A 27,455-nucleotide genomic window follows, 5' to 3' on the forward strand; every position below is an offset into this window, starting at 1 on the left:
ACTAGGCTCCTCTCCGTCCATTGAATTTTCCAGGCAAGAATACTGGAATGGGTTGCCATTTCCTACTTCAAGGGATCTTCCCAACCCAGGGATCAAACCTGCATCTCTGTGTCTCCAGCCTTGGCATGTGCATTCCTTATCACTGTGCCACCAGGGAAGCCCTGAAGAGTAAATAGGAAGTAAGGCAATGAAGGGGCTTCCCTGGTAGCCCGGCTACCATGGGCTTCCCTGATCACCCAAGGGGCTTCCCCTGGCCCAGATGGTAAAGAATCTGCCTGCAATGCAGGAGACCCAGGTTCAATATCTGGGTTGGGAAGATCCCCTGGAGAAGGGAATGGCTGCCCATTCTGATTTTCTTGCCTGGGAAATCCCATGGAGAGAGGAGCCCAGTGGGCTAGGGTCCACAGGGTCCCAAGGAGTTAGGTATGACTAAATGACTAACACTGACTAGCTAAGGCAATAAAAGAAGCAGGAGTAGATAACATTTTCAAGTTTAGTTTTGAAGGGAAGCATAAGAATGGAATGAAAGTTGGAGGAAAATATTCAATCAAGAGGAGATATGAGAGCATATTTGTACAGTGATGGGGATGTCCTAGTTCAGACAAAGAGATTGATGGTTCAGAGAAAGAGGGAGTATTAAAGGGGAAGTCTGAGAAGGGAGCATGGTAATTGAGGAAGTCCTTGAGAGAATGATGGCCTGTGGAATCTAAGTTGGACAAGGAAGGGAATGAGGAAAGTAGGAGATTGCAGTATGATAAAGCTAAACAAACCAACAACAAAAAAGAAAACTAGAAACAGCAATGAATACCTGTCCCTCTGAGAAGCAAGCATACTTGGAAAAGGAAGAGGACAATCCCATGGAGACATAAGATTGAGCCAATGTTGTATTGTCTTCTGAGGCTATAATGGAGAGTGCAGGCAGTGAAAAGAGATGAAACTTGAAAGCTGGTTTTTGGAGGGTACTGTGTGCCTGCCAAAGAATTAGAACTTAATTTGTTGACAACTGTAATTATTAAGACTCTTTGAGTTGCAAAATAACAGATATCTACTTGGGTGATATCTATAATGAAAGGGGATGTAAAAATAAAGATACAAATATCTTACAGAATTCAAGAGTGGAAAAGCAGTTACAGCCTGGGAAGGGCTGGAATTTAGCATGCATATCGTCACTCATTTCTCCTTTTCTTTCCTAGTTTATTTCTTCTCCATTTCACATATTAGAGCATGGTGACTCCATTGCTCATAAGTATGACCTTTTTACAGGAGGGAGAGAGATTGAGCCAGTTCAGGTATCTACTCCTCCTGTTTCAGTCAACTATAGCTAGAGAGTGGAGTGTCATTCAATAAATATAGTTTCTCATGGCCCATTCTTGTGGATCAATAGCTGAGCTCATAGCAGATAATGTTTTTAGAAGTTAAGTAGGCAGCCCTGAAGTCATCAAGATACGTGAAGATTTTTTTAATATGAAGTAATATGATCAAATTCATCATTTAAAAAGATAACTCTGGCAGCAATATAAAGAATATATAAAAACAGAGACAAGTTAGATTCAGAGGTAAGTCCAGTTAAGAAAATACCAAGAAAAATGCCAAGCAAAAAAATAAAATGAATCTGACTTGGGATAGAAATAGTAGCAATGGAAAGGCATGTATGGAACCTTAAGAGGCGGAATGGATCAAACTTTAACGTAAGTAGTGAGGAAAGGTGAAAAAGAAAAGATTACTCCAAGATTTCTAGCTTGGGCAATAGGGTAAAATGATTGCTGATAACTGAGACCAAAAAAAAAAGTCAAACAATAACAACAACAAAAAACAGGTTTTGAAAGGGTGACATGAAACCTGAAGAGTTATAGTTAATCCAATGATACATCCAAAAGTCAAGAAGGGGTTGAAAAATCAGTATTTGAGAGATACAAAGACAATATCTGAAACACCAGTACTGCATGATATCACTCGGGAAGATCATGTAAAGTGGGAAAAGATAGCGGTTCCTTTGGAAAACTCCAGCAGAAGAGATGGAACTAGGAGAAAAATAAAGAGGAGGCAGAAACATAATGGAAAAAATAAGACATAACTGTGTCTGAGAAGTCAAGAAAGAGCTTGACAGGAAAGAAAAATGATCAACAACATCAAATTCTGCTGGAAGGCGAAATAGGCTGGGGGCTGAAAAGAGGCTAATGTATTTGGTGATCACATGATTGCTAACCTCTCTCAGAGCAATTTCAGTAGACTGGTGGGGGTGGAATCCAGATTGCAGTGGGTTGAGAAGTGACGGAGAGAAGAGGAAGTGGAAGCAGTACTTATGACCTGCTCTTTCCAAAAGTCATCTATAAACTAGAATATATATCAGTATAGAATGATTTATTCTATTAATACTTATTTTATCACTATACTGGGGTGAATGAAAACTAAATAATTGACAAAGGTACAATTGAACCATGAACTCCTTTCTCCCAAATATCTAGAGATCACTTTATCTTTAAAGAAATTAATTCTGTGGCCTTTTAGAGAGGTAGATCCAATGATATTATATCTCATCTTTATTTTCACTGGTTTTCATGCCATCTTCTTTAATGATTTCTCCCATCATCATTCCTTTTTACTCCATCTCAGCTCTCAGACACATGACCTTTTTGTCGATCTCATTAAAGCTTGTGCTCATTTTCTCAAGTTTCCTATCAATCGGGGTAATTGCTTCCTACACAAAACCCAGTCTCCTATTAACTGGCTCATTACCTTGAGTTAAAGGTTCAGAAACTTCTTCAAACTGAAATCACTGCAGTGTCCTGAAAAGAAACTACTTTTGAAGATGCTGACACATCTATAAGCCAAGACATTTTTTGGATTGAATTCATTGTTTTATAGATCCAACTTATTCTTTGTCAAGTTCTTATATTCACCGGTTTTCCTTCCTCATTGTAATGGTTTCATTTTTCACTCTCCAAGTCATAACAGTTACAAACATATGGAGTAGTAGAGGACACGGTAAAGTGTCCGCCTACAATGTGCAAGACCCGGGTTCAATCCCTGGGTCGGGAAGATCTCCTGGAGAAGGGAGTATTTCTGCCACTCCAGTATGCTTGCCTGGAAAATCCCATGGATGGAGGAGCCTGATTACAGTCCACAGGCTACAGTCCATGGGGTCGCAAAGAGTCGCACATGACTGAGCAACTTCACTACTACTACTAAAGGACAAAATCAGTACAGCTCTGCCCGATTGTACCTTTGCCTGTGGTTCAGAAAAGGTATCCTATTAAAATTCCTCTGTCCAGTTGAAGACAATTGGGTTAATAAGTATTTCTCCTCATTATTTGCAGGCTAACTAGTTTTATATTTGCATTTTCTAGGCTTACCTCCAGAGAAGGAGATGGCACCCCACTCCAGTACTCTTGCCTGGAAAATCCCATGGACGGAGGAGCCTGGTGGGCTGCAGTCCATGGGGTCGCCAAGAGTCGGACACGACTGAGGGACTTCACTTTCACTTTTCACTTTCACGCATTAGAGAAGGAAATGGCAACCCACTCCAGTGTTCTTGCCTGGAGAATCCCAGGGATGGGGGAGCCTGATGGGCTGCTGTCTATGGGGTCGCACAGAGTTGGACACGACTGAAGCGACTTAGCAGCAGCAGCAGCAGCAGGCTTACCTCACTGATGCTGAACATCCTAATAACCGTTGCTTCTTTGGATCAGTGAGAAAGACCGAGAGACATAAAGTGAAAAAAGAAAGATTGAAAAAAAAAATGTAATAAAATAAATGATCCAAGTTCATTACATCTAATAACTAAAAATATTCTTTAGTAGCACAAGTAAACATCTCATCAAATAGAATTTTTTACACAGAATCTATGTAAGTTCAAGACTACATCACTTTGAGCAGTATAATATCTCCTAGAAAGAACTAAGAGCTAAGATGCCCCAGTATTCAGCTGCCCTTGCTATCAAATCTTTATTTAGTATATATCATATGGTGGGCACTGTGATATAGAGATATGGACCTTGGTTTGTGGTTTCAAGAACTATCCAGTGTGTTGAGGAGAAAGAATATGTTATCTATAGGAAAGTAAATAATAATATAAGACAGTATATTTTCAATGACAAATGAATATTACAGGTTATAAGAGCTACCAGGTTTCAAAAGGAAAGGTTTACCATACCAATATGAAATAATTAGAAAAGGTTTCCCAAAGGACAGTGCTTCTTGTGTAAGATATGGGAGGAAATATAAGACATAGGTTAGCAAAAAGGCATGGGGAAGGCCTTATAGGCAGAGAAGATAGCTTAAACAATGATCCAGAGGAGATGTAGAACTACTCAAGATTATATTAGACCAATCAACCCTGAAGAAGGCCTGGAAGTGTCTTTTATGCTCTAGAGGAAGTAGCAACCAAGAAATAAGTCTAGCTACCCTGAGCCTGCTGCTTCCCAGTGGGGCTATTGGTAAAGAACCTGCCTGCCAATGCAGGAGACATAAGAGACGTGGGTCTATCCCTAGGTTAGAAAGATCCCCTGGAGGAGGTAATGGCAACCCACTCCATTATTCTTGCCTGGAAAATCCCATAGACAGAGGAGCCTGGCAAGCTATAGTCCATAGGATCACAAACATGACTGAAGTGACTTAGCACACATGTTCGCACCCTGAACCTGTGATGCTGTGAGAAGCCCCAGGTGAAACAGCACCAATTTGCCAGGAACATGAGTGAGGTCAGCTTGGAAGTGGGTCTTCTCCCAGTAGTTGAGCTATCCGCTTGATACCATCCCTCAGCCCTGCCTAAATTTTGGAATTTTGAGCAAAAATTTATTGATACTATTTTAAATCATTAAATTTTTTTCTTGATATGGGTTAAAATTATAACAAGCAAAATGGCTTCACTATTATTCACTTTCCCACCTTTGTCTTCTCCATCACATAGCATTTAGTCTTTATCCTCAAAATCCATATCATATGATGACTGGTTAATTTATTTTTAAAAAAGGTCAAAATATTCCTTCTAATGGCATTCATCTTTTAATAAAGGAAGATAGGAATTAGGGATATCTTTAAGATACAAAGGCTGGAAAGGATAGAGAGTGGGAACGTAATAAAAAAGAAAGAAAAGGAAAAGTATAAAATCACCATATAAAAGCCCCACGTGTCCAATTTAAACTATATTGCTTTAAATTATCTAGTTCACAATTTTTCTTTGCTTAATTTCTCTACTTCAAAGTGCTATGTCACTGACTGTAGGTTTTTTCAATTGAGCAAAGTTAATTACTAACTATGACTGTTTTATAAACCTCAAATGCCAATTTTTTATAGGCTAAAATCAACTTAGATAAATAACTAACAAACAAAAGATTTTCCCCATCTAATGCTTTTTCTAAAACATGTAAAGTGAATGAAAGGGTAAAACAGAAATGTATCATACTTCTCTTCAACTAGTCTGCCATTAGTTATCTTTAACTAAACTGATACTTTAATGGGAATTTTCTTTCTCCATTTAGGAAAACATATTCTCCTAAAATTAACTAGCACATATTTTAATTCAACACAAAAATCCAGTCTCTATCACTATTGACTTCTAGAAATTAATTCAAATCATGAATTTAAAATGCTGCCTGTCATTTTCTATCTTAAAGTCATGGGCACTGTTAAGAGACATATTTAAGAATTATTTGATATCTCTTTCACTTTTATATATCTTCTCATTTAATGGATATGCCAAGCCCTTTCTATTTTTAAACTAAATTTATCTAGGTAGCAACATAAATAACTAGTTTGTATCAAATTTCCACTTGCTTTATTTTATAAATAGTACATAAATAAGAATTCCACTGGTTTGCATCCTCTAACTAGTAACTGCAAACTTTATGAAAATACAATCTCTCTCTTTTTTTGCAACTGAAGACACAACACCTAGCAGAATGTCTGGCATATAATAGGTGCCAAATATATTATTTTTTATTATTTTTAACAGAATATACAATAGAGAACATGCATTTAAAGTGTATAGTGTGATAAATGTTTATGTTTGTATAGACTCATAAAACTACCACCAAAATCAGGATAATAAACATATCCATTGCCCTCAGAAGTTTCTTTATGTTCCCTTTTAATCCCTCCTATCGGAGAAGACAATGGCAACCCACTCCAGTACTCTTGCCTAGAAAATCCCATGGATGGAGGAGCTTGGTAGGTTGCAGCCCATGGGGTTGCTGAGTTGGACACAACTGAGTGACTTCACTTTCACTTTTCACTTTCATGCATTGGAGAAGGAAATGGCAACCCACTCCAGTGTTCTTGCCTGGAGGATCCCAGGGACGGGGGAGCCTGGTGGGCTGCCGTCTATGGGGTCACACAGAGTCGGACACGACTGAAGTGACTTAGCAAAATCCCTTCTATCATGACTACTGATCCACTTACTGTCACTATGGATTAGTTTGCATTTTCTAGATTGCTATGTAAGTGAAACAATAAAGTATGCCTTGTTTTCTCTCTAGGTTCTTTCACTCAGCTTTATTATTTTGAGATTAATTTGTGCTGTGTGAATCAATAGTTATTTGTTTTTACTGCTGACTAGTATTCTATTGTATGGCTAAGTCATAGCTTGTTTATCCATTTATCTGTTGAGAGACATTTGTTTCATTTGGGACTCTTGCACATAAAGCTTCTGTGAACATTCATGTATGTCTTAATAAAGATATATGCTTTCATTTCTCTTGGGTAAATACTTAGGAGTGGTATGGCTGGGTCATATGGTAGGTGTATGTATAGTTTTTTAAGAGAGTGTCAAACCTTTTCCCAAAGTAATCACATCATTTAACATTTGCACCTGCATTGTGTCAGAATTTTCCTTCCTCTATGTTCAAGCCAATATTTGGCATGGGCAAACTTTTAAAATTAGTCATTAGCACTGATGTGTAGCGGTAGCTCCATGATTTTAATTTGCTTTCCCCTAATGACCAATCAAGATTGCTGGGAGAAATATCAATAACCTCAGATATGCAGATGACACCACCCTTATGGCCGAAAGTGAAGAACTAAAGAGCCTCTTGATGAAAGTGAAAGAGGCGAGTGGAAAAGTTGGCTTAAAGCTCAACATTCAGAAAACTAAGATCATGGCATCTGGTTCCATCACTTCATGGCAAATAGATGGGGAAACAGTGGAAACAGGGGCTGACTTTATTTTGGGGGGCTCCAAAATCACTGCAGATGGTGATTGCAGCCATGAAATTAAAAGATGCTTACTCTTTGAAAGGAAAATTATAACCAACCTAGACTGCATATTAAAAAGCAGAGACATTACTTTGCCAACAAAGGTCCATCTAGTCAAACCTATGGTTTTTCCAGTGGTCATGTATAGATGTGAGAGTTGGACTATACAGAAAGCTGAGCACCAAAGAATTGATGCTTTTGAACTGTGGTGTTGGAGAAGACTCTTGAGAGTCCCTTGAACTGCAAGGAGATCCAACCAGTCCACTTAAAGGAGATCAGTCCTGGGTGTTCATTGCAAGGACTGATGTTGAAGCTGAAACACCAATATTTTGGCCACCTGATGTGAAGAGCTGACTCATTTGAAAAGATGCTGACCCTGAGAAAGATTGAGGGCAGGTGGAGAAGGGGATGACAGAGGATGAGATGGTTGGATGGCGTCACCAACTCAATGGACATGAGTTTGGGTAGACTCTGGGAGTTGGTGATGGACAGAGAGGGCTGGCATGCTGCAGTCCACAGGCTTGCAAAGAGTCAGACACAACTGAGCAACTGAACTGAACTGAATGACCAATGATATTGAGCACTTTTTCCATGAACTTTTTGCCAATTATTAGCCCAATTCAAGGTCATAAAGATTTTATCTAAAAGTTTTGGTGCTAGGTTTTATATTTAGGTCTGTATTCTATTTTGAGTTAATTTTTATAAATGGTATGAGGTAGGGATTGAAGGACATTGTTTTGCACATGGATGTCCAATTTTTCCAGTAACATTTGTCAAAAACACTATCCTTTCTCCACCAAGTGAGCTTTGCAACTTTGTGGAAAAATCAGTTATCTGTACATGTATCTGTCTGTTTCTGAATGTTCTTTCCTGTTTCATTGATCTGTTTGTTTCTCTGTAAGCCAATACATACTCTTGATTATTTTGGCCATATAATACTAAGTCTTTGAGATCTCCAACTTTGTTCTCCATTTTCAAGGTTGTTTTGAATCTTCTGGTTTTTTGCTGTTTTTTTTTTTCCCTCCATATGAACTTTAGAATCACTTGTCAGTTTCTACCAAAAGAATGGCTTGGACTTTGATTGGGGTTACCTTGAATCTTTACATCAATTTAGGGAAAATTGACGTCCTTAACAATACTGAGACTTTTGACCTGTGGCTGAATACATCTTTACTGAATAAAAGAAGAATTGTTGAAGTTCAGTTTTAAAATAAAGGATTTTCAGAACTCTAGGTAAATTAGAAATATCATTTTTATTAAAATTTTATGGCTGGAACTTTTGATTTGGCTTTCCAAAAAAAATTCTAATTGTATTTATTCTGAAGGAGATCAGCCCTGGGATTTCTTTGGAAGGAATGATGCTAAAGCTGAAACTCCAGTACTTTGGCCACCTCATGTGAAGAGTTGACTCATTGGAAAAGACTTTGATGCTGGGAGGGATTGGGGGCAGGAGGAGAAGGGGAAGACAGAAGATGAGATGGCTGGATGGCATCACTTACTTGATGGACGTGAATCTCAGTGAAGTCTGGGAGTTGGTGATGGACAGGGAGGCCTGGCGTGCTGCGATTCATGGGGTTGCAAAGAGTCGGACACGACTGAGCGACTGAACTGAACTGAACTGAACTGTAACAGTTGACTTTGGGAAATGTATTGTGGTTGCTTCCTTCTTTGACATATAACATCTTGTAATTTCAGATCTAGTATGAGATCTGTGTACGAGATCTATGGATGAGATCTGTGTTTTCTAAAGATCTTTTCTTTAGAAAAAGAAAAACAAAAGATGATTCAGTGACAAGCTATTAAAATCTAAGGGGAGACTGATGCACATTCAATAAAAGAAAGTCTAAATCTAGCTTCCAGCATCCGGGAAAATTTTATCAAGTCCCTTAAAAACAAATGATACCTATCACATTTACTTGCTTTTGTAATTCTTTAACCATTCAAAACATTTTCAGTTTATGATTTTCTTTTATTCAGACAACTGTGAAGTAAGAACAAGTCACCATCATTGGCAGCAGAGGAAGGTGAGGAACCCAGTAGAGAACAGATCACCAAAAGTCACAGTGAAGGCTGGTGAAAACTGCCTTCAGGTCTCTTCTGAGATGTCTCTTCACTAGACATTTCTATACAAAAAACAGGGCTCACTCCAGCTGTTCAAATAGACAAGGTACTTCTTAAAGGATGTCAGTTGTCCCCTCAATCTCCAGAAGGACCAGTGAGGAAGACTTACAGACCACCCAGCCTGGATCTACACCTAAGTCAGACCCAGCAACTAATGTGCTAGGTCAGATCTCACTGTCAGCTACTAATGGGTTAGCTCTCACCTCGCTGTTTTTTGCCTTAAAAGGCAAATGTTGGACAGTAGAAGATAGGACTTTGGTTGCTATTATCCTAAAAGACCCACACCAGCACAGTCTCCCTCAAAAAATCAAAAGTTTCCCTATAGCCTCTGCTTCATCCTTCTGCTCTTTTCTGAACCGACAGCTCATTCCAGATAATATGATTAGCAGACTCTAGTCATTTATTTGGGCCTGCATTCATAATAGTGGAAATTCCACGACATAAAAATGATGTTTAAAAGGCACTGAGTAGCCTCAACATGGCAAGGTACATCTCACAAAGCATTCTTAAAATCAATGTGAGTCATAGAATTACAGTGGTTTCAGGTTGAAAGGGATCTTTTAAATTGCCAGTGTTTTCCAAATTTTAAGCCATGACTCATTAAAACACTATAAAAATCAATGGAGTATGCTCCAAAGTTTTAAAAATTAAAATAGAATTGTAAATATCACCAGGGATTGCACTTAGGGAAGGTAAGTACTGTCTGGTGATAAAACATTTGTCCTAATTATATATGCACGTCTCTATATATGTATATGTACAATATAGATATACATATGTATAATATATATTTATATTTGTATATACAGTGTATATTTATATACACACATTTTACATCAGGACTTGGGATATGTGTGTGGGTGTATATATATGGGATATATGTATGTACATATATCCCAAGCCCTGATGTAAGATGCGTTTTTTACTATGAGTCATGGTGAACACAAAAACTTGGAAAACACTAGTCTAATCCACCCTCTTCATTTACATTAAAAGGAGAAAAAATAAGGCTCAGAAAATCAAGCACCTTGCTCTGTTAATTAACATAAAGATGGAATCAAGATTCAGAAAATCTCTCAGTCCTACTCTAAGGACAACATCCATCACCTGGAAGAATGCTTCCCATTTCCTAGGTAAATCTCCTCCTACATTAGCCTTGCTGTGGTAATTAAATGAACTTTATAATTAGTATCTCACAGAAATATTGTGAACTTTATAGTTGCAGTTGTGAGGCAATCGTTAATGGTTACCACTTGCTGTAATTAATACTAGTCAACACATTCTACATATTAACTCTGGAAAGACAGTTAATCTGTGTTATTTTAAAGATTTTTATGTTGGTCGATATGTTAATTACAGGGAGGACATTATACCAGTAACTATAAACAAATATTTAAAGAAAATAATTTTATTTTCAATAAATAGAAAGAAATCTAAAGTTATGATCTGTCATGCTGAAGGAAAATACACCACTGAAGTTTTTTTTTTTTTTTCTTCCCAATTCTCGGTTATGTTTGTTTCTATCAAAAACATTAAATACATTTTCCAAAAAAAAGTTTATATAATTTGAAATGAAATATGAAAAGCAAAAGCTTTTCAACATTTTCTCTACATGTACCAAATTAATGATACATCTACATTTTGAAAGCTCGAATTACTAGAAGAAAAGTACTTAAACTTCATGGATATTTTTATATTAATAGGTAAAAGCTATAAAAATAAGATATAAATATTTTTAATAACACAGCTTTTTATTTTTCTTGTCGTTATTTTAACTGAATTGCTAAAAATTCTATTTGTAAATAGCCGTGAGCTGAATATTTGCCCAGCTTGGAATATCTCTTTCTTCAATAACAACAAGTCTTTTGCACTATTATACACCATTGTGTATTTTATAAATATAAATTTAATATGAATACTTCTATTATACATTAAAACCTAATTGCTTTTAAGATTTTAATACCAAGGATTAATGCTTTCGATAAAGAACCCTAATTTCCATTGTGAAACCTTCTCCCTCCTAAAGGAAAACTCAATAAATGTAGCAATGAAAAGTACAACACTTTTGCAAAGTATGCCCAGAATCTTTCTATTTGCTAGTTCAGTGCCACCACCCAGATTTTGATGTGAATTTTACAAGTTTACTTTTCATCATCAATTAATATGTTTTGAATTCATACTGAAAATAGAATGCACTTTATTTTTACATCTTGACTCTTCTCATTGTCTATGGGAATTTAGTTTCCTTACAAAGAAGACATACTGTTCATGGGGTTCTCAAGGCAAGAGAATCCCCTTTATTTTGCGGGGCTCCAAAATCACTGCAGATGGTGACTGCAGCCATGAAATTAAAAGACACTTATTCCTTGGAAAGAAAGTTATGACCAACCTAGACAGAATATTTAAAAGCAGAAACATTCCTTTGCCAACAAAGGTCCATCTAGTCAAGGCTATGGTTTTCCCAGTAGTCATGTATGGATGTGAGTGGGATTGTAAAGAAAGCTGAGTGCCGAAGAATTGATGCTTTTGAACTGTGGTGTTGGAGAAGACTCTTGAGAGTCCCTTGGACTGAAAGGAGATCCAAGCAGTCCATCCTAAAGGAGATCAGTCCTGGGTGTTCATTGGAAGGACTGATGTTGAAGCTGAAACTCCAATACTTTAGCCACCTGATGTGAAGAACTGACTTATTGGAAAAGACCCTGATGCTGAGAGGGATTGGGGGCAGGAGGAGAAGGGGATGACAGAGGATGAGATGGTTGGATGGCATCACCAACTCAATGGACATGAGTTTGAGTAAACTCCAGGAGTTGGTGATGGACAGGTAGGCCTGGTGTGCTGCATCCCATGGGGTTGCAAAGAGTCGGACATAACTGAGCAACTGAACTGAACTGAACAAAGAAAACAAGTTATTTTTCTTGCCAAGGATATTTTTCTATACACAGTTCAATTCAGTCACTTAGTCGTGTCTGACTCTCTACAGTCCATGAGGTCGCAAAGAGTCGGACACAACTGAGTGCACACACACACAAAAAAAATTCATGTGCTAGTAGTAGCATGGAGGGAAAAATTCTTTTAACTACAATTCAGGACAAATGAAATTTAATACTCTCTTATGATTGTGTGTGTGTTAGTTGCTCACTCATGTCCAACTCTTGGTGACCCCATGAATTGTAGCCCGCCAGGCTCCTCTGTCCATGGAATTTTACAGGCAAGAATACTGGAATGGGTTGCCATTCCCTTCTTGGAGAAGGGATTGAACCAACCTAGGGATTGAATCTGGGTCTCCTGCATTGCAGGAAGATTCTTTGTGGTCTGAGCCACCAGGGAAGCCAATTCAGTACAAATGAAATTTAGTGCTCTCTTTACTATGATTATAACTTTCAAATATTTGCACCTCTTTTTGCCTTCAATAAATATTAAAATATGGAAAGAGCAAAACAATGTTGTCTTTTTAAGTTCCTCTTTTTCCCAAATGAAACTATTCCCACCCCAAATAAGATCCCATATTCTCATTTTATTTGGAGAAGGGCATGACAACCCACTTCACTATTCTTGCCTGGAGAATCCCATGGACAGAGAAGCCTGGTGGGCTATGGTCCTCAGGTTCTCAAATAAAAGACTCTGACACAACTGAATCAACTTAGCATGTGCACATTCTCATTTTATTAGGCATGTCTGTGTAATTTCTCCTTATAACTACACTTAGTTCTTATGAAGTTTATCTGTGTTTGATCTGCTTCTTCACTAAGGGTAGGGACATATCTTTCATCTTAAATTTCACCTGTCTTCTCCTTTCACTTCCACACTCTCAGTCCTCCTATGTTCTGGAGACTGTATAATGCTACTACCTTTTTCAAGATCTTCATTATTCAGAAGGTGGCATACAAAATGGTTACACAATGCAGGCCTCATTTATATTTATAAAATTACTGATCAGATTGTTATTGCAACAATTTGCAAACATCAGGTAACCAACAACTGCAGTGCAGTGGATGGGGTGGGAACACTACAGCCTAACACAATTCATTAAGGGGCCTCAGCTGGTTGAATCTCTGAAACTCCAGCACCCTCAGTACCACTTGAAAGCTAATGCTCTCTCTCTCTCTCTCAAGCAGTGTTCCTCCTTTCTGGGACAGAAGTCAATAACCATATTTCCCATAAGCTTCCCATGAGAAGAGTGAAGAGGAGGGAGGTAGAACAGGTTGCCAAATCCACTTAAGCACTCTGCCTAGATTAACCTAACCATTTAAAAGGCAGCAAGCTACCCATGCCAACATTAAAAGTGCTCAGAGTTCTGATGCGAATTAGACCAAGGCAGACTTTCTCGGACACCCAGGCCACCACAGACGTTCTCAAGGGCATCTGTTATGGACTCTCTAGCTTTCCTTTCCCCTCTTCCATCTTCCATCGCTTTTTATTGCCCCTCTCCTTTCCCCGGTTCCCATGATTTTCTGCCCAACTCTAGCACTAGAGGCATCATTCACTGCTGGCTCTTGAATTAAACAGTGCTTGGGCTTTCCAGGTAGCACAGTGGTGAAGAATACGCCTGCCAATACCAAAGACTTAGGTTCGATCCCTGGGTCGGGAAGATCCCCTGAGGTAGGAAACGGCAACCCACTCCAGCATTCTTGCCTGGAAAATTCCATGGACAGAGGAGCCTGACGGGCTATATAGTCCATAGGGTTGCAAGGAGCCGGGCACAACTCAGGACGCACACACTTGGTAGCCAGACCTCGTTTTGTGCCCACCAAACCATCCATGCCTGGGTTCCTTAAAATGTAAAATTCTCGTGTTCCCAAGTCATCTAAATGCTTCTCAGGGCCACGCAGCTAAAGGGAACCTACAACTGACAAGGTGAAGCTGAGGCTCAGATAAAGGACCCTGACTGCATCACACCAGAATGTAACTCTCAGGAGGGGAAATGGCTAGAAGACATGAGAAAGCTGGGCGGTACCAAAGATGCCCAACCTAAGCAAACTCAGTCGCGCAAGCGCATGGCTTGCAGCGCGTCTCCCGTGGCCTCATCACAGCGCCTGCGCACAGGATCCCTGGAGCGGCGGGGAAGGGAGAAGAGCTGTCGGGCCTAGAGCTCGCACTGTCTCAGCAACCTCAGCCTGCAAGCCCCGCCTCCTTCAGCTGCTCGCCTTCCCAAACAAGCGGGTGCGGCCTAGCGCTTTCCGTCTATTGGCCTTTGGCCTTTTCCGTTTCCGCCCAGCCCTCCAGAGTCCACCAATCAGCTTGTGCGCTTGAGTAAGTGGCCACCTCCTAGGCAGCCGCTCTGACTTCTCTGCCTCCTCCCGCTGCTGCCTCCGCTGCTGCCTCCTCCTTCCCCACCTCCTCCGTCAGGCGGGCGTCTGCGGGGGCCCGAGGGGCGGCGGCGGCGGCGGCAGCAGCGATATGGAGCCGGGGCCCGGCGGCCGAAGCGCTGCTCGCGAGCACGGGGCCGGACCCGCGAGCACTCCGCCGCCTAGGGAGCAGGAGCGGAAGCTGGAGCAGGAGAAGCTCTCCGGGGTGGTAAAGAGCGTCCACCGGCGGCTCCGCAAGAAGTACCGGGAAGGTAAACAGCGAACGGAGCGGGGGGAAGGGGAGGCCTCGTCGCCCCCGGCCCCTTGTCAACCTCTCCCCTCCCCCAAGGGGCCACCATTACAACCTGAAGGAGCTGCACGTCAGCCCCTGCCAGGGCCGCTCTCCCAGGCCAGGACGCCCCCTTCTCGGTCGAGCCCTCGGTTCGGCTTCAGGCGCCCTCCTCCCGCCCCCTTTTCTTCGAGGGCCCTTCAGGAGAGTTCCAGGCCTGTGGAGGAGCCGAGTCCCCACCTCTCCCATCCCCTGTCCCCAGCCTGGGTGCTGAGATTGTCACCACACACGAGAACCCAGACCCTCACACAGGAGGTGGCGGTCTATCGTTACGAGAGACTAGAAGCTCAAACACGAAGTCAGATAGAAATCCATTCGAGAAAGATGAACTGGAAGAAGCGCGAGTTGACCACCCTGCGCTTTGATCAGCCTGTTTAATTTGTTACCGCGTTTGACCCCCTTCTTACTACCTCATTCCTGCGGGTTTAGCCCGGGCCGGAGCTTCCTCGCATTGGCTTCCAGGGCTGCGAAGTCAGCAGGCCTTTTAGCTGACTGGACTTCACCTAAGGGGGAGGGGCTCCATCCTTGCCACCCCCGGCCGCCCCCCCACCCTTCCACCCCGTTCTTTAAATGCTGGATCTTAGTGTTTATTTAGGCGGGAGAGAAAGAGATCTGGGGCAGATTCTTAAAATATTCTTTAGATATGAATAGTATGTAACGACTAAGCCTCCTAAGGGTACCCCGCGAAACAGCCATCGCTGGGAACCCCTCTTACGGAAGATCTTGAGCAAAGGAGAAGCCATAGTAGCTTTTGCTTGGGCCTGATAACTGTTTATAGTTGGGATCTACAGTTATATTTGGTGTTTTAAAATACAAGCTTTTTTACAGAACTATTTTATAAGAAACTGACAGTGAAAATTCCCAGTTTTTTCATGTGCTCAGGAGACATTTCTTCTAAAGATCAAAACGAGGGATAATTTTTTTCTTGCTTTCTTCTGGCTTTAGCTTAATTGCACGTAGAGAAGTCGGCAGTCTTCTAGTGGTTGTCTTATACTTGGTTAAGCTTGGATTAAAAGCAAAATTATGACAGTGGGAAGGAACAGATAGCTAAGATAATGTTACTTTTGAGTTACAAACACTTTTCAATTACTCTGGAAGAGTAAAACTAAGTATCTTTTGTTCGTTTGAATGTAGGTGATGTGTTTCATTTTTCAAACTTTAAAGTTTTTTTCCCCTTGACAACTTAAGGCTCTTTTTTTTTTTTTTAGGCTCTTATTTTTTTAATAGCTGCTTAAATAGTAATCCTAAAAAATAACCTATAGTTATTGTTTAATAGTTAGCAGTAGAGACTTATCAGGCATATTGAGACATTGAAATTTTTTTCAAGAATGCTTTAACCCCAACCCACAATTTATTCAATAATGAGTAGTTACTATAGCAACGATTGCATCATTCTTGATATTCAGAGAATGCACTTACATAATGGCATTCGGTAGGTTCTTGTGTTATTTGGAAAAATGAGGAAATAAATGGACACACTTTATCGTGTATTTTGTACAAACTTAAGTATCTCTTTTTAAAGAAAAAAATGGGTAGCATATAATTCAATTTCCATTTTTACCTTTTTATAATAATTTGATTATTCATTATTAATTCATTCAAAAATTAGGTGTCATCGTGTCTGCTGTTTATTCTTAGTTCCCGAATGTTGAAGCATGTGTTTAAGCCTGAATATTAACCAAGGGAACGCTTGTTTATAACGAGAATTAGTATTTGGAAGTTACCAGAGCTAGGATAGATACATGTAGTTCATAAGTAAATGATACAGTTTGCTTTAGGGCAGGTAAAGTCCTGGCAGTCTGTAAGCATATGAACGAGACTGTTCTTTAGGTGTTTTAATGCCCTGAATTCCACCAATGATCTAGACTTCTCTGGGTTTTAATGATATACAAAGCCCCATCACTGAACTAGCAAAGTAAAAGGTCCTAAAAAGCATGCCCTTTCTATCTTTATTTCTGACATGTAGGTCAAGAATTGTGATTTGACAAAAATCTGTGAAAGCACCACCTGAAAAAGTCTGATTTTTCATATAATAATACCAAAGAATTAGTGCTTTATTAATTTAATGCTTTACTTTGAGGTCTTACTGTCATTAAAGTGTCATTTGCAGGTCTTCTCTGATTATGAAATAATAATACAAATGGTGCTGGGTCAGGTTACAAAGGCCTATTTAATCAGTAACATGCCTGTACTGTAATACCAATAATTATGGACACTGTACTCCTTTTATAACAATATTCCTATCAAAAAATACAGTGAAAATTCCAGCATAGAATCTTTGAATGTTAAACTAGAAGGAACTTTAGTGATTCCCAAACATGAATAAACAGTAAACTCACATGGGTGCCTTTTAGAAAATTACTCCATTCCACCTCAGATGTACAGTTTCAGAACCCCTGTCAATGGTGCTTAGAAATTTGTCAACCAGATTTTCAAGTGATAATCTAAATGACTTCCTTCGTTTTTATACATGAGTGAGCTGAGTCCTAAAACTAGTAAAATAACTTGCTTGAAATTTGGATAGTTCATCATTAGCACCAAACATATTTTATGAGATTCTAACAGATTTTATGAGATTAATGCCCACCCCCCAACCCAGTTCAAAGCCTAATGGTGTCTCCAGATGTTCTTGGAGTGAGAGGGAAAATGAGAAGCAGGAAGTAGCCCTAGAATTTGTGTTGGGTAAAAGGATGTAAACTGATGAGAATGGGGCAGTCCCTGGAATAATAAGTATGATTTGCTGAGTTAGAGCTATGTGAAGCATGGGTTTCTTCTGGAGTGACAGCAGAGAAGAAAATAAATTGGGATAGAATGAAGGAAGAGGCAAAAACATTCTCTAGATAGTAAAAGACAGGAGTGAGACCTGGATAATGAGTGTAGTGTTGGATAATACAGTTTTCCCTTTCCTTATCTTTGATAGTGGAATTGAAAATGAAAGAATAATATTGAAATTGAAAATGAAGGAATAATATTGAAAATAAGCTTGGTAGAAAAAAGTTTCTCTCCACCTTTCCCAGTGCATTTGTGCAAACTGATGCTTGTTGTGGCAATGAGCAGGCTTGGGGTTGGGGGTTGTGGATAAGATTGTGAAGCCTAGCAGTTAAGTTTAATGCACTCTTTTAACACTTTCCCTCTCTCTACTCCATTTTACTGCCTGTCCTCTGTCAGCACTTAGAGATCCTTTGCCTATTTGTATGAGTAAAGTGAGAATTGGAGATAAAGGTCAGTATTCCAGGCAGTGCTGATATCTGAAGTAGTTACCAAAAGGAAATGGTCAGGAAATGTTTAGCAATGGAGATGAGAAGGAGTGTTTCTGGTGTCAGTCATTTATAGATAAAGGATTGAGTTTATATAAATGGAAACCTTTATTTTTTTTAACCTATTTTGTGAATGTCTTTAGCAGTTTTCATCAATTTAACTGTCTCTGAATTTACTTTTTCTGCATGCCAGAACAGGTTAAAACAGTTTGTCACATAGACCCGTGCAGATTATCAATCAGAAAAAAGTTAAAATGCATGTTAACCTGTTAACAATGATATTCTCAAAACATAGGTTAATGAGTGATCTTTATTATACTTTTCTACATTTAAAAAAATCAGTGTTACTAGTAGCAGTGATAATATTTTAAAAGTAGTTAGAATAAATAGGATAGGTTACTGATACTGAAACAGAAAAGAAGAACACAGAATAGGTTGATTTTGTAGACTTAAGTCAGGAAAAAAAATTGTGTTACAAAGGTTAACAGCTCTGAGCAGCATTTTAAGAGTCAGCTACTAAATAGCCTAGTATAGATGTTCAATTCTTATTGATTATTCAAATTATTCTCCTTGTTTAAGACAAAGGGTACTGCAACAGCAGTTTAGGATAAGCTGCTCATTTGTGATTGATTTTTCCTTAGCATACAGCTAAAACAAGAGAATTGTAGGGGGAAGGGAAAAACCTTTGAATTAGAAATAATTTTAAACTAAAATCAGAAGGTCTAAAAGTGAAAGAATAAATGTATTGTTAGTGTTTTTTCATGAAACAAAGTTTTGAAATTACTTTTAAAATTAGAATAACAGACTGTGTTTTTAGTTGCACTTGCTAATTTTTTTCTCCTTTGGGGGCTTTCAATACTGCTTTAAATTACTGACCAACTCTTTGACCCCAAGACACTTTAACAGATTCCCTTTGTTTTACTTTTTTTTTTTTTTTAATGAAGTGACGTTTAACTCTTTTTTTCTTCACGTGTTCTTTTCTGATTCTGATACAGAATCTGAAAGCCCTGTTTTTTAGTGATGGAATCTGCTCAATCACCAAATGAGTAAGTTGAAAACTGTCCACAGAACGGAGACTCTCCTAGTTGCACTAGGAGAATTTGAACTGCATTTCTAGCAGGGAAAGAAAAATGGAAAAAAAAAACAGTAATCGGTAACACTGGAAGATAAAGGGAACGTGGATAAACTCAGTGAGGGACACATAGTAACTATTTGATTTTGTTATGTTTAGTCACCTTGTAGTAAGGTATCTTTTTAGGAAATTTTTACATTTTAAAAGATACAGTAAAAATCAACAGTATTGGTATACATCCTTTGATTTTGGGGGAAAAAAATGTAACAACAAATGCAGTGGGTATCAACCTTGATCCTACATTAGTATCACCTGTGGAACTTTGTGGAGCACAGGTATCTGTATTATTTTAAAACTCTGTAGATTATACAGTGGGCAAAGGAGTTGAACACCTAGCTAAAGTACAATAGATTGAAGTAGGAAGGAATCTAGATGAAAGTAAGCTAGGAGACTTACACCAATGTATTTTTTAAAGGTTAATAATAGTATAAGTAAAAGTAGTGTTCATGAAAATAGAGAAAGATAAGTCAAACACTTTTTGAAAGTCAGAGTGAACAGTTTTAGTGAAAGTAAAGGGAAGAGTCAATGATGATGCCAAGATTTCTTGCCTGGAAAAATATAAATAGCCATTTCCAGCCAGTTTAGAAATGTGTGTGTTGAGATGGAGGCATGGAGAAAAGAGTAGATAGGCACGTTGGCTTGTCATATGGTAATGGTAATGATTTAATTCAGATGTATCCCTTGGTAGTAAAGGATTGGAAGCCCTCTGTTAAAGTTTTGAGGGCAGATGAACAGGCCAATGGAGTGATGATAATGTATAACGGAGGATAGACTCTTGGAAGATACCAGTAGTATCTTACTGGGTTTACGTAAGTATGCTCCTTTATGCTCCCAAGATACCATTACCTTTCCTTTATTGCAGTTATCACTTGCGGCATGCTCAGTTGTGTCCAACTCTTTTGCGACCCCTTTGGACTGTAGCGATCCCTTTGTCCATGGGATTTCCTGGGTAAGAATACTGGAGCAGGTTGCCATTTCCTCCTCCAGGGGAATCTTCCCAACCCAGGGATCAAACCCACGTCTCCTGCATCTCCTTGCATTGGCAGGTGTATTCTTTACCACTAAACCACTTGGGAAGCCAATAGTTATCACTTACCAGTTCAGTTATCTGTCTTTCCCACTAAATTTAGTTCCTTGAGTAGGAGTCTGCCTTTTTATCTTTGTGTCCCTAGTATCTAGCACCTTGCCTTGTAGATTTAAGGCACACACACAAAAGAAGGAAGCTGATATAGAATATATCCATGTGGTTTGAATCTAATCTTTTTATACTCATAATTTTTAAATTTTAATTTTCAGTACAGAATTTTTGTAATGAATTTATGGTCATATCTTAAATGAGTGTATTAGATTAATTTAGCCTTTTGAAATGGTCCATATTATCATTATTAACATCAGTCCACTTTTTAAATTAAAACTGTCAATAGTGAGTATAGGTTAAAAAAATTTTTTTCTCAAAAAATGTGAACTAATAAGGATGTTGTGTGTGGTGTAAGTGTCTCTGTGTGTGTTGGTATGATAATAATTTTGTATATGTCTTTGTATTTATTTATATACTCTAACTTCACACGCAAAATTTTTCAACCCCAATATTCACTTCCCAAATTTTTGAGGTGAAGTTTGTGCTGGTTTTAAAATCTAAACATCTGAGAACCACTGATGTAAACTGTACTCATTTATTGTGCTTTATGTGTAGAATCACTGATGCTCATTGCACAAGTTGTTTTAGAACCCCATGCCTTTACAGGGACATCTGAGTATTACTTATTTATACAGAAATTCCTCTATTTATATGGAAATTCCTATTCCCAGTTACATAAAAATTAAGTCCCAGAAGATTCTCCATTAAGTCCTTTGTTTACACTAAACAAGATCTGTGTGGTGATATGCATTTAGGTAAAGTTGTTTCACAGGGGAATAACAGATACTGACTCTAACTTTTTTTGATTCTTTCCATCTCTTGTATAGGGTGTATTCAGAGTTTTACAGTTTGAATTAACTTTTCATCATAAATATGTTTGCAATAAGAAACAGAAAATGCACCATGGGTCAAATTATATTTATAAATGTAAACGTTTATCCGTGCAGTGTTTTGTTTTTGAATTAAATTTGTCTCTTCAGTTTGCCCCAAGCCTCAGTTCCTCTATATATTTTTTCACCAGGCTTTTGAGTTTACAGTCTTGCCATAAACCCTTGGTTTTAAGCCATGACTGCACAGTGGATTCATCTGGGGAGCAGTAAAATAAATGACCAGTTCCCAATCAAATGAAATGTCCAGGTGAAACCATTGTGCAGCCAGAGTTGAAATCGCTGCCAGGAATCTAACAAATAATGCAGTTGGAGAGGCTAAATCACCACCACCCAGAGACTAAGTAATTGCATTTGACTGACAAAAGACCATTTGTGTGTGGCTAGTAGAGTCAGTGTACTTTGCTTTAGTGCAAAGCTTTGTTCATATCCATGAAAGTTCATAAATTAGAAACTCATTATGGGAAGCAAGGTGGTACAGTGGTCAGGAGCATGGACTTTGGCACTTGATTGCCAGGTTCGATGTGTACCTTTGAGAGGGTTACTTAATCTTTGTGTACTTCAGTTTCCTTATCTGTAAAGTAAAATATCTGTCAAAATGGAAATAAAAGGAATCCAAATTGGAAAAGAAGAAGTAAAACTCTCACTGTTTGCACATGACATGATCCTCTACATGGAAAACCCTAAAGACTCCACCAGAAAATTACTAGAGCTCATCAATGAATATAGTAAAGTTGCAGGATATAAAATCAACACACAGAAATCCCTTGCATTCCTATACACTAATAATGAGAAAGTAGAAAAAGAAATTAAGGAAACAATTCCATTCACCATTGCAACGAAAAGAATAAAATACTTAGGAATATATCTACCTAAAGAAACTAAAGACCTATATATAGAAAACTATAAAACACTGATGAAAGAAATCAAAGAGGACACTAATAGATGGAGAAATATACCATGTTCATGGATCGGAAGAATCAATATAGTGAAAATGAGTATACTACCCAAAGCAATTTACAAATTCAGTGCAATCCCTATCAAGCTACCAGCCATATTTTTCACAGAACTAGAACAAATAATTTCAAGATTTGTATGGAAATACAAAAAACCTCGAATTGCCAAAGCAATCTTGAGAAAGAAGAATGGAACTGGAGGAATCAACTTGCCTAACTTCAGGCTCTACTACAAAGCCACAGTCATCAAAACAGTATGGTACTGGCACAAAGACAGACATATAGATCAATGGAACAAAATAGAAAGCCCAGAGATAAATCCACACACATATGGACACCTTATCTTTGACAAAGGAGGCAAGAATATACAATGGAGTAAAGATAATCTCTTTAACAAGTGGTGCTGGGAAAACTGGTTAACCACTTGTAAAAGAATGAAACTAGATCACTTTCTAACACCACACACAAAAATAAACTCAAAATGGATTAAAGATCTAAATGTAAGACCAGAAACTATAAAACTCCTAGAGGAGAACATAGGCAAAACACTCTCCGACATAAATCACAGCAGGATCCTCTATGATCCACCTCCCAGAATTCTGGAAATAAAAGCAAAAATAAACAAATGGGATCTAATTAAAATGAAAAGCTTCTGCACAACAAAGGAAAATATCAGCAAGGTGAAAAGACAGCCTTCTGAATGGGAGAAAATAATAGCAAATGAAGCAACTGACAAACAACTAATCTCAAAAATATACAAGCAACTTATGCAGCTCAATTCCAGAAAAATAAACGACCCAATCAAAAAATGGGCCAAAGAACTAAATAGACATTTCTCCAAAGAAGACATACGGATGGCTAACAAACACATGAAAAGATGCTCAACATCACTCATTATTAGAGAAATGCAAATCAAAACCACAATGAGGTACCACTTCACACCAGTCAGAATGGCTGCGATCCAAAAATCTGCAAGCAATAAATGCTGGAGAGGGTGTGAAGAAAAGGGAACCCTCCTACACTGTTGGTGGGAATGCAAACTAGTACAGCCACTATGGAGAACAGTGTGGAGATTCCTTAAAAAATTGCAAATAGAATTCCCTTATGACCCAGCAATCCCACTGCTGGGCATACACACCGAGGAAACCAGAATTGAAAGAGACACATGTACCCCAATGTTCATCGCAGCACTGTTTATAATAGCCAGGACATGGAAACAACCTAGATGTCCATCAGCAGATGCATGGATAAGAAAGCAGTGGTACATATACACAATGGAGTATTACTCAGCCATTAAAAAGAATTCATTTGAATCAGTTCTGATGAGATGGATGAAACTGGAGCCGATTATACAGAGTGAAGTAAGCCAGAAAGAAAAACACCAATACAGTATACTAACACATATATATGGAATTTAGAAAGATGGCAATGACGACCCTGTATGCAAGACAGGAAAAAAGACACAGCTGTGTATAACGGACTTTTGGACTCGGAGGGAGAGGGAGAGGGTGGGATGATTTGGGAGAATGGCATTCTATCATGTATACTATCATGTAAGAATCGAATCGCCAGTCTATGTCTGACGCAGGATACAGCATGCTTGGGGCTGGTGCATGGGGATGACCCACAGAGATGTTATGGGGAGGGAGGTGGGAGGGGGGTTCATGTTTGGGAACACATGTAAGAATTAAAGATTTTTAAATTAAAAATAAAAAAAAATGGATTGGTGTTAGAATTAAATGAGTTAATATTTGTAAGGTACTTAAATAGTATCTGGCATATAGAAAGCATTATTTGTGTTAAATACATACTTTTAAAAATAAAAGGTGTAATTGTTACTACCACTTGAATGCATTTAGGGGTATTGAAGATTGAATGGTTCCTGGAATTTCTATCTAGACTGTTCTATAGTGTCTTTCTTCTTCAGTATTAGGATTGCTGAAGCTTTTGTTGTCTTTTTTTTTTTTTTTTGCCCCCTTTGCTTCTTATATTTCTGTTAATAACATTGTATATGAAAGATCCAACCTTTTTAACACATTAGAATATTGGATTTTTCCCCTTATCCGAGAAATGACTAGTAGCAGCACGTTAGGTGTATATGCAAGTTTTTCAGGTGGTTCGTTTGATTCTCAGGAACATGTCAACATCAAACATCTTAGATGTTTTTGTGCCATCTTTAGGTTTGCTACTATATAAAATGCTCAAGAATACTGAGAAAGCTGGTCTGTGTGTGGTTTAACTATGTTTGTAAATAATCTGTTCCTGATCACTTTGTTTTAATGTCTTGGAATGACTGCTGAACTTGTTTCCACCTGGTCGTGAGTTTTTTGGCTTACTTCATTTATTCTGTTAACCGTCCGTCGTGACCTACTCTTTGCGATCCCATGAACTGTAGCCTGGCTCCTCTGTCCATGGAATTCTCCAGGCAAGAACACCAGAGTGGGTAGCCATTCCCTTCTCCAGGGGATCTTCCCAACCTGGGAATTGAACCCAGGTCTCCCGCACTGAGGGCCGATCCTTTACTATCTGAGCCACCAGGGAAGATCCAGTGGGAGGGAGGTAAACCCTCTTGAAGAATATGGGAATTCTTTTATGTTTTGAAAGAAAGAAATTTTCTATTTTAGATGGCATGAGAGAAGTTAATTCAGAAAGAAGGAATAGTATCCATTCTAAAGAGAAGGTGTAGAGATTCCATTGGTTCACTCAAGTTTGGACCTATAATCTAACTGTTCTTGAGGTTATTGAGTAAGAGCAAAAAGAAATGACTTTTTAGCTTCTTATTCTTGGTTCTTACAAAGATCGTTGCTATCAAAGTAATAATATCTTAAACTAATCTGAAAATTACTAAAAATGGAATTCTTTTTTTTCAAATATCAAGCTGGAATCAAGATTGCTGGGAGAAATATCAATAACCTCAGATATACAAATGACACCACCCTTATGGCAGAAAGTGAAGAGAAACTAAAAAGCCTCTTGATGAAAGTGAAAGAGGAGAGTAAAAAAGTTTGCTTAAAGCTCAACATTCAGAAAACGAACATCATGGCATCTGGTTCCCATCACTCCATGGGAAATAGATGGGGAAACAGTGGAAACAGTGTCAGACTTTATTTTTTGGGGGCTCCAAAATCACTGCAGATGGTGACTGCAGCCATGAAATCAAAAGACGCTTACTCCTTGGAAGGAGAGTTATGACCAACCTAGATAGCATATTAAAAAGCAGAGATACTACTTTGCCAACAAAGGTCCGTCTAGTCAAGGCTGTGGTTTTCCCAGTGGTCATGTATGGATGTGAGAGTTGGACTGTGAAGAAAGCTGAGCACTGAAGAATTGATGCTTTTGAACTGTGGTGTTGGAGAAGACTCTTGAGAGTCCCTTGGACTGCAAGGAGATCCAACCAGTCCATCCTAAAGGAGATCAATTCTGGGTGTTCATTGGAAGGACTGATGCTGATGCTGAAACTCCAATACTCTGGCCACCTCAAGTGAAGAGTTGACTCATTGGAAAAGACTGATGCTGGGAGGGATTGGGGGCAGGAGGAGAAGGGGACGACAGAGGATGAGATGGCTGGATGGCATCACCGACTCGGTGCACATGAGTTTGGGTGAACTCCGGGAATTGGTGATGGACAGGGAGGCCTGGCGTGCTGCGATTCATGGGGTCGCAGAGAGTCAGACACAACTGAGCAACTGAACTGACTGAACTGACTGAACTGATGACATATTTATTTAATAACTGAAAGGTTGCACCTTTTGACCTTCTTCACCTATTTTGCCTACTCTCCAACCCCCTTCCCTTGGGAACTACCAGTCAGTTCTCTGCATCTATGAGCTTTTTTTTTTCCTTCTTATATTCCATGGAACTCTGTCTTTTAATCCACTAATGAATGTACTATTTTTTCCTAGTTACTGTCTTTTCATTGGAAGTGACTTATATTGAATATTCTTTAGTTGTGGCATAGGCTTATGAAGGTGAGTTTAGTCAATAATTACAATTTAATCTTGAGAGTAAGACCAAGTTTCAGAGTAATTTGATTCATTGATTTTCATGCTGAATTTGGTTTCACAACTTTAAGTTGGCATCACTTGTGTTTTGAATTATTAATTAGTTTTTTAATTAGTGTTTTTAAAAGTCTAAATGTAAAGAAAGAATATGATAAATAGTCCTGTTAATGCAAACTTTATTTTAGAATTTTATGAGACAATCATGGGACTTTAAAGATTTGGCAGAGCTTTAACTTGATCTTAAAATGATGTATTTAAACAAATGAATACTGATGTCTTCTCTACATTTATTATTTTAGTCTGACTAGAAAATGTTTATTAATGATTAATTTCAGGTTAGGCTGCAGAACATCTAAATATAATTTTTGAATTGCCCAGATTTCTCTGTGCAATTCTTCCCTTTCCTTCCGTCCCCCCTTCTCTCTCTCTCTCCTTTTATAGATGCCTGTAAGAAATAAGTAAGAAAATAGGTTATTAATCACAATGATTTTGAGTTGTCACAAGTGCCAGTATATAAAAATCATTATAAGGCTAATTATTAATTACTCAAAGGCACTGATTCATTGAACTTAAATAAAATACTTAAGCATTTCTTGTTGAGTAGATCTTTGACACAGACCTCAGGAAGTTCTTCATTCTTGATTTACCTTTTGATAAAGAAATATTATCCTTTTAAATAAGATCATCTTTTAAGTCCAGTTGATGTAATGACTAAAAGGTAGCAATAACAACAAAAAATCCTCAGAACTGAGCTTCACCATACTTTTCTGCATATGCAGCTCACTGGTCAACCTTAACTTTTTTTGACTTTTAGAACACAAATCATAAATTATTTTGAAAATATACTACTTAAAACATAAACAGCATCATTTTGAATGGTGTAAAAACAAAACAGTGGACTGTTGTGAAAAACATGGGATTGTCCCATTCTGTTTTTAATAAATTAATTTATTTTAAAAATAAGTTTTCATGGGTATTCTGGAAAGTGGAATTTTCTAGTAACTGAAGGCTAACTATGTTTTTTGTTCAACTTTGTAACCACCAGACACGCAACATAGTGTTGTACCTAGTAGTTGGGGTTTGACAACTTGAATAAATACATGATTTAAAACTTCTGGGTCTGGAATGGCTTATGTGA

The 27,455-nt window shown here is 38.4% G+C and overlaps 1 protein-coding gene across 1 annotated transcript in view; it reads left to right on the top strand.

The window, feature by feature from the left end:
* The first annotated feature begins 14,709 nt into the window (after positions 1 to 14,709).
* The window catches only part of BMT2 (base methyltransferase of 25S rRNA 2 homolog), a 77,678-nt gene continuing 64,932 nt past the window's right edge, over positions 14,710 to 27,455 (top strand). The window contains exon 1 of the mRNA XM_052639131.1: positions 14,710 to 14,869. Coding sequence (XP_052495091.1) covers positions 14,710 to 14,869 — 160 coding nt within the window. The remainder of the gene's footprint in view (positions 14,870 to 27,455) is intronic.

This window comes from Budorcas taxicolor, chromosome 4 (genome assembly GCF_023091745.1).
Source record: "Budorcas taxicolor isolate Tak-1 chromosome 4, Takin1.1, whole genome shotgun sequence".
Lineage (NCBI taxonomy): Eukaryota > Metazoa > Chordata > Mammalia > Artiodactyla > Bovidae > Budorcas > Budorcas taxicolor.